Source organism: Anolis sagrei, chromosome 5, assembly GCF_037176765.1.
Source record: "Anolis sagrei isolate rAnoSag1 chromosome 5, rAnoSag1.mat, whole genome shotgun sequence".
NCBI classification, from domain to species: domain Eukaryota; kingdom Metazoa; phylum Chordata; class Lepidosauria; order Squamata; family Dactyloidae; genus Anolis; species Anolis sagrei.
The window spans coordinates 118,785,105-118,793,392 of NC_090025.1; the positions used below are offsets into that span (position 1 = coordinate 118,785,105).

The window sequence follows — 8,288 nt, forward strand, 5'->3', positions numbered from 1 at the left end:
TACCTAGATCCAGTGGCCAATCAGAATTAAAACAGGCTCAGTGAATCAGTTACTGAACGATGAGTAAGTTCTATTGATCCAGTGGGCCTACTAGAATTAGATTCATACTCATGAGCCAACTTAGGACAAGAGAAATGTAAAATGGTTTTCTGTATGTCTGGTTTTTTTTTTTGTAACAAAACTGCCTTCTTTTACATACATACTAGGTATTTGAGATGGATATCTCTAAACAACTTCAGGCTTATGAAGTTGAATATCATGTACTTCAGGATGAACTGATAGATTCTTCTCTCAGTGACAATCAGAGGATTGATAAGTTAGAAAAAGGAAACAACAGTTTACGTCAACAAAATATTCGCCTCCTTGAAGACTTACAGGTAACAGTTGCACATTGTTGAATGTATATTAAATGTGATTAGCAAGCAGGCAGGTGCTGTCTGCTCAGACACATTTACTTTCAATGGGATGTGACACATTTCTATGTTTGAAAAATTAGTGAAAAACAAAATAGCCATTGGATTTGTTATTATGTTAAAAACAGAACTCTTAATAAATACTTTGAATAATTAAAGGTTTATCATGCTGGATTATCTCCTGAAGAAGCACTAAGTGTGTGTGTATGTGTCATCAAGTTGCCTACTGACTTGTGATGACCCCATGAATGTCATAAGTTTTATTAAGGCAAGGAATACTTAAGAGGTGGTTTTGCCAGCTCCTTTCTTTGAAATATAGCTGACAGCATCTGGTATAGAAGAGCAGTCTCCAATCCAAGTATTGTCCACAGCTGAGCCTGCTTAGCTTCCAAGATCAAATGGGATCTTGTGCATTATTTATTTATTTATTTATTTACAGTATTTATATTCTGACCTTCTCACTCTGAAGGGGACTCAGAGCAGAACATATATATGGCAAATATTCAATTCTGTTATACAATGACAAGACAGACAATTGTACATAGATGGAGGTATACAGGCCTACCCATCTTCAGCATCTTGGAGGCTGTGCTCAGTTCCGGCCACCAGGGGCTCCTGTCACTTCATTTTCCCTGCCGAAGAGCTTTGTTTGTAATCTTCCTCCTTGATCTAATCACTGGCATTTTTTTTGGCATTTCATTATGGGTGCCTTAAATACCTCCCCGCTTTAAAGCAGTACCTATTTATCTGCTCACAATTGCTGATTTCAATCTGCTAGGTAGGCAGAAGCTGGACTGAAAGCCAGGAGCTCACCCCAAACCGGGCTTCGAACTGTCAACCTTTTGGTTGGCAACATTTTACTGCAGTGGGCAGTTAACCTGCTGTGCTAAAACCATGTATTCTGCTTCGAATCACACTATACTATTAAAGATTTCCTATATCAATTTAAATTCTGTGGCTGCCTCCTGTAGAATTCTGTGATTTACTGTTTCAAATTCTCAGCCTTCTCCCATTAATTGGGAAAACCACTGGAGACAGAGTCTCAAAATCTGAAATCAATGTCAGCAGAGTGTAATTGTTATCACCCAAGTATAAAACCTAAAAGCACCAGGAAGTGGCAATTGCTTTGCTGTTTATTTATTTAAAAAAATAGTAGGAGAATTCAATTAAACAATTACTGAAGAATTAATTATCAGCAATGAGGCTTTATTGGAACGTTTCACTTCCTGAAACATGGGGCTGTTTTTCAAAATGACACAGCATTCCCAGGCTGTTATATCCTCAGGGTGCACTAATACCGTAGAATTAATACAGCTTAACACCCACTTTAACTATTCGGCCTCAGTGCTATGGAATCATGGGAGTTGTTGTTTGATGAGACACCAGCACTCCATTACAGAAAAGACTAAAGGCCATGTAAAACTGGAATTCCAATGCATTGACTCATGACAGTGGTGTAAAACTGTCTCCGTGTAAATGCAATCTTTGACACTCTGATCCAGAGTCACAACTGTAGTAGTGCTGGTATTGTTGCTGTGTGCCGTCAGATCATTTTCGAATTACGGCCACCCTAAGGTGACCCTATCACAGAGTTTTCTGTGGTGTTGTTTTTGAATTAACCTAAAATTACTTCAATACATGTAAAGATCAATAGGACATATAAGTTGAGTCCTTGAAACTCAAGGTGTTCTGAGAAGGCTGTTTTCTCTCTGTGTAGTGATGAGGAAGGTTTTGTCTTCCGCACGACAAGGGGAAAGGTTAACTAGAGGGGCATAATGATCAAAAACACAACCTTGAACCAAAATAAATCAGTAAACTGTATGCAATTTCAAAAACATTTTAAAGACTTAAAACAAAAATGGAGCCCATGGGTGTTTGACCAGCCCAGAGCACGTGTAGAAGGAAGCCAAGGTTAAGGGAATATTTTTATAAGCCCCTTAGTCAACAGTTTTATGTTATGACATCAGTCGTCTCTGAAATCACTGCTCAAAGTACATGCAAATTGCTGCTCAAAGTATATGCAAAGCAGTTATGTGTCAGTTATTTCCTATTTTGGATGTATTCTACCTTGAGATCATAACTGAACACTGAAAAAAAATAGGGAAAACCCCACATCATGCAGGTTAATGTTCTAAAGTGAAAGCTTGTAAGGAATGTTAGGCAAGAAAACAAATTTCTCAGTTTCTTTCAGACATAATGTTTCGTCTGAGTTATGATTCATATGTCCTTATCTCACAGTTCATACTTAATGTAGTTCTGGGTGAATAACGCTACTTAATTAAAATGTCTTGGCTAATAACGTAAATGCCTGTTACTCAACCTGGCATAGATTTATTTGTTTTTGTGATTTTATACTCTACTATGTTATAAAGGTGCAAGTTGTTTTAAATCAGTGGTTCTCAACCTTCCTAATGCCATGACCCCTTAATACAGCTCCTCATGTTATGGTGATCCCCAACCATAAAATTATTTTCATTGCTACTTCATAATGGTAATTTTGCTTCTGTTATGAATCATAATGTAAATATCTGATATGCAGGGTGAATTTTCATTCACTGGACCAAATTTGGCACAAATACCCAATATGCATAAATCTGAATAGTGGTGGGGTTTCGGGATGGGATTGATTTTGATATTTGGGAGTTGTAGTTGCTGGGATTTATAGTTCACCTACAATCAAATAGCATTCTGAACTCCATCAATGATGGAATTGAGCCAGACTTAGCACACAGAACTCCTATGAACTATAGAAAATACTGGAAGGGTTTGGTGGGTATTGACCTTGAGTTTTGGAGTTGTAGTTCACCTACATCCAGAGAGCACTGTGGACCCAAACAATGATAGATCTGGATCAAACTTGGCATGAATACTCAATATGCCCAAATGTGAACACTGGTATTTTATTTATCGTGTCATCCGCAACCAGAACATTGTATTACATTTCTAACAGAACAAAACAAACAGATAAAAAAACCCACAATTTTTGCAAACTTGGTAGCTGATTAAATGTCCTTTGACCAGTATCTGGCCACTTGGAGTGCCTCTGGTGTTGCCGCAAGAAGGTCCTCCATCGTGCATGTGGCAGGGCTCAGGTTGCATTGCAGCAAGTGGTCAGTGGTTTGCTCTTCTCCACACTCGCATGTTGTGGATTCAACTTTGTAGCCCCATTTCTTAAGATTGGCCCTGCATCTTGTGGTGCCAGAGCGTAGTCTGTTCAGCGCCTTCCAAGTCGCCGGTGGACACTGGTGGAGTTTGGGGAAAATAGACCTTGACATTTGCTAGTTGTAGTTGCTGTAATTTATAGTTCGCCTACAATCAAAGAGCATTCTGAACCCCACCAATGATAGAATTGGGCCAAACTTCCCACACAGAACCCCCATGCCTTGAAGGGACTCGCAGGCACAAGCCTCCCTCCAGTCTTGGACAATCTCCCTCGCCTGCACATGCGCACCACACTGCCATGGATAGAGCACGCCTGTTCTCCCCTCCCTGCTTGGAGTCTCAGAAACAGCCTTCCCCTTGAGAGGCTGCCCAATCACAGTGGAGGAGGGCTTTTGGTGGGAGGATTCACCACCTATTTCCAAGAAGGAAGAGAAGGACAGGCGGAAAAATCTTCAGCCTTCTCTGCCAAAGGGATTCCTAAGACCATCAGAAAGATTTTTTTTTTGTTATGGTCTTTGGTGACCCCTCTGAAACCTCCTTATGACCCCCCCTCCATAGGTCCAGACCCCCCAGGTTGAGAAACACAGTTTTAGATGTTAAATAAACAAGATTTGAGAGGGATGGAAGAATATGTTAGAAAGAAAATCAGATTTAATATTGAATGTAGTTTGTTTGAACTTGAGCAATTGGTGCCAGGGGCGGAGAGATTTTGGCTCAATTATTTCCTATGTCATAGAATTGCGCATGGATGGGGGGTGCTTGCAGCTTCTGTAGTTCCCCAGTGTTCATTTGGGGTTTTTATGCATGCAAGATAGAATTCCCAAACTGACTGTATACATGTTAATTGATGAATGAGATCAAAGGTCTTATTTCAGCACTCAGTTACTCAATGTGTTCCGTTTAGTTTGAAGTATGAAAATATGCTGAGTGGGCAGTGCATATGTTCCTTCCTCCTTCACAAACACTGTCCTTGCATTTCCTGTTTTGTTCACTAAGGTGGCAAATGACAAGATCCAAAACCTAGAGGCTATGATCGAGATATTGCTGAATAATGAAAGCAAGCAGAAGCAGACAATCCTCACTCTGGAACTGGAAAGGAAAACACTGCTAGAGACCGTGACGGAGCTGCAGATGGGCTCACCGGTTCCCAGCGGGAAATCTCTTCTTACCCGACAAGAGCATTTAGATGCTTCCAACTGACAGTGAAAAATACTGTGGAGGTAGAAAGGTCAACAGTGACCAAAAGGGAAGAATCATCTGAAATCATTATTGGAAACATTCACATTGTTCATGCCTTAACTCTGGTTGAATGAAACAAAGACTTTGCACAAAAGATAAGCATGTCTCTAGCAGAGGAAATGCCTGTTTGTTCTAAAAATCATTTTTTATGGATCTATATATATGCAATATAATGAGCGGGAAAAAAAACATTTTGCTGCCTTTCTTCTTTATACATTGCCAGTCCATTTTAAACACTTTTGGTTTTAGACTCCTCTGTTACGTTCTTCTCTACCAAAGGGCTTCATGTTGCTTATACAATGAACATTCAAAACACTCCTCTTAAATTATCACATAATGCAAAGTTGCTAAAGAATTACAGCACTGGAGCTCCTGGACTGATTTCTTACACCTGTTTAACAGGCTACAAAATATTCATTTGCAATTTGAATTTTTATTTTTATGATATTTTTCTTGCTCTTTGCCTGAAGTGGAATTGTGTCCCGCTTATATTCATACTGAGTTTTTTAAAATGTCCTATTGCCCGAATATATTGACAGAGTGAACTCCAGCAAGCCAAATTTCATTATATAACTTTTGGGGTTGCCTTCTGTTGTTAGAAATGTTATATTTTAATTGAGGGGGTTTTGGTTGGCATTTAACATCTTGGCATTACAGGTTAATGGATCAAGCTTCGATCATCACTACTTTTCTCCCCCTCTCTAATGTATACTGGCAAGGTCTGATACTCTCACGTCATTATGATGTGGCATGCCTTAAAATGTTATTTTATTTATTTTTTTAAATCATTGTGTATTTGTAAGCATTTGGCTTCCAAGTGGAAATGTAATAATAACTATTCCTTTTAATGTTAAGAAATAATTGGACAGAAATCACCCTGATTGCAATCTTTTCATATATTAGTAAAGGTAAAGGTTTCCCCTTGACAAGAAGTCTAGTCTAGTCTTCTGGGAGGTGGTGCTCATCTCCGTTTCTAAGCCAAAGAGCCGATGTTGTCCGTAGACACCTCCAAGTTCATGTGGCCAGCATGACTGAATGGAGCACCATTACCTTCCCATTGAAGTGGTACCTATTGATCTACTTGCATCTGCACGTTTTTGAACTGCTAGATTGGCAGAAGCTGGGGCTCTCAATGGAAGGTCACCTCACTCCCTGGATTCAAACTGCCAACCTTACCTTTTGAAATTGTAGAGATATGTTTGGCTGTTAAAATGAAAAACACACTTGTAGCACAATCCTTTCTATGCCTTGCTTAGAGATAATATGTAGGACTGCAGCTGAACGCAGAATTACATAGGATGCAGACTGTATGAAATAGTATTACAGGTTCTTCCACCAAGGGTGAGTCTACACAGGCAAAAAACTGGACTCAATTTAAATTTGGCTGTCGCCATGATGTATACTGACTACCAGTTAGTATTATGGGTTTTTCTACTACAGGCAAAATCAGAGGACTTTCCGGAGCTTGCTGGAAATTCTCAAGTATCCTGAGACTTTCATAGCAGTCTAGTCAGTTCGGTCGGATCCTATTCAGCCTGATGCACTTTCCAAATTGACACTGCCCTCCCCACTCCTACCTGGTCACAGAGTTTCAGCAAACAACTGTTCCTCACAGTCACATCTATGCTGTCATAATAGGTTGCCCACACTACCAACAAGTGTGGGCAAGTTGCCCACACTTGCCCACACTTGTGATTTTATTGTTGGAAACTGGCCCGAGTCCCCCGATAGAGGGGAGAAGACCGGGATACAAAATTGCTAAATAAATAAACAAGAAGAAGAACCGCCTATCTGGTTGCTCAGGCACCCCATTAAAACATTACAGATACAACAAGCAGATGCTTGCAGAGAGCTTTATGGCAGGCTAGGAGTGGCACCAGTGGTGACATGGGGAGCAACATGATGGTCCAGCAAAGGTTGATGCATTCTCATCCTGACCATGTGGACACCAACACAGTGCTGTGGTAGATTCAGCCCAGTGTATGTGGCCGCCATCATGGCCACACCGGAGTCTGTCCAGAACATAAATCTGTTTGGCTAGTTAAATGAAAGACATACTTATAGCACAATCCTCTATATCAGAGTTTCTCAAACAGTGCTCCTCCAGATGTTTTGAACTTCAGCTCCAACAAATCATAACAGCTTGTAAGCTGGCTTGAATTTCTAGGAGCTGAAGTCCAAAAGAGCTGGAGGAGCACAGTTTAAGAAACTGCTCTATATATCTGGCTTAAAGGTAATGCTATATTTCTAAGACACACTTTCCCCATATAAAACTCTCTGTAAACAGGCTGTGTCTTAGAATCACCCCTTTCCCCATTTTTTTTTTTTTTTTGCATATCTGGCAACAACATCACAGAACCCACCAAGTTGGATCATGATGGCTCCATTCTATTCTTGCTATTCCATTTTAGAATAAAATGGCACATTTTGCAAGTGTTTCCCCACTGTTACTTCATTATACTGATGCTAACTCAGTGACAGTTAGGGAGTTTTGACTGTATTATGGTTAATACATAAAAAGTATTTTGTTCGTTTTGGTCTCTTATTGCATATTCACATTCTGTCAATAAGACTGCACTACAAAGCCATATTGAGACAAAAAGTTGTTGTGTATGCAGAAGAAATTCTAAAAGATATTCTATGAAATGTATTTCTATATAATCAATTTTTTTTCTGGTGATGGTGGTGGTAATGGAATTTGTGTGTGTGTTACAAGCAATGATGTCTTAGAACTGAAAAACATGGTATATAAAAATTTAATTTCCAGTAATCAAAAGTTAGCACAAAATAATCGAGTTAATTGAACAGCTGCATGGATGAAGAACTCCCTTCAGCACTGGGATATTTATAGAGGCTTGACGGGACACACTGAATGGCTAATTCCCCAGCATTTACCATTTCATCTTCTGCAAGAGACATCGGTGGTTTTGGTTCTTCTATTTTTCTTGTCATGTTGTGAATGACAGGGCATCTCCACAATGTCCGTTAGTACTGACTGAAGTGGGAGCCCATCATGCTGAAGATCTTCGTCAGTTGTTAACTTCCCTTAGCTGCTCAGTCTCTTGATGGGAGCTCTTCTCTGGAATCAGCAGCTTCTCCAAGTCTGACTCTACTTGGATTGAATTCCAGTGGTTTAGTTATGACAGGTTTTCGCTGTCATTTTAGAATGAGAAGCCTGCTCAGTCGATGGCTTGTTACTACATTGCAGTTAAGCTGGCTGTAGTATAGCTATCAGCCTTCTAATATTTGGCTCTTGTCCACTTTGAGGAACTTTAGGTTAGTTGGTTTTGCATTGTTTTTATTCCTGGTATGTTTGGCTTCATGGAGGGAGAGAGGGACAGAGAGCAAGAGAGGGAGGGAGGCTGGAATGAGTAGTTTGAAGAAAAGGATGCTTCTGCCTCTTTGCTTTGTGATTCTGTCATTGTGCCACAACTTTGTGCTGCTATAATTTTAAAGTTGATCTTTCTTTTTTAT

At 39.8% G+C, this 8,288-nt stretch overlaps 1 protein-coding gene across 8 annotated transcripts in view; it reads left to right on the plus strand.

Annotated features, from left to right (window-relative positions):
* TBC1D1 (TBC1 domain family member 1) overlaps positions 1 to 7,345 on the plus strand; it is a 121,216-nt gene extending 113,871 nt beyond the window's left edge. For all 8 annotated transcript variants that reach the window (XM_067469019.1, XM_067469023.1, XM_067469020.1 and 5 more), the window contains 2 exons: positions 207 to 377; positions 4,572 to 7,345. In XM_067469019.1, the coding sequence (XP_067325120.1) occupies positions 207 to 377; positions 4,572 to 4,775 (375 nt within the window). In that variant the 3' untranslated portion in view covers positions 4,776 to 7,345. The remainder of the gene's footprint in view (positions 1 to 206; positions 378 to 4,571) is intronic.
* The last annotated feature ends 943 nt before the right edge of the window (positions 7,346 to 8,288 follow it).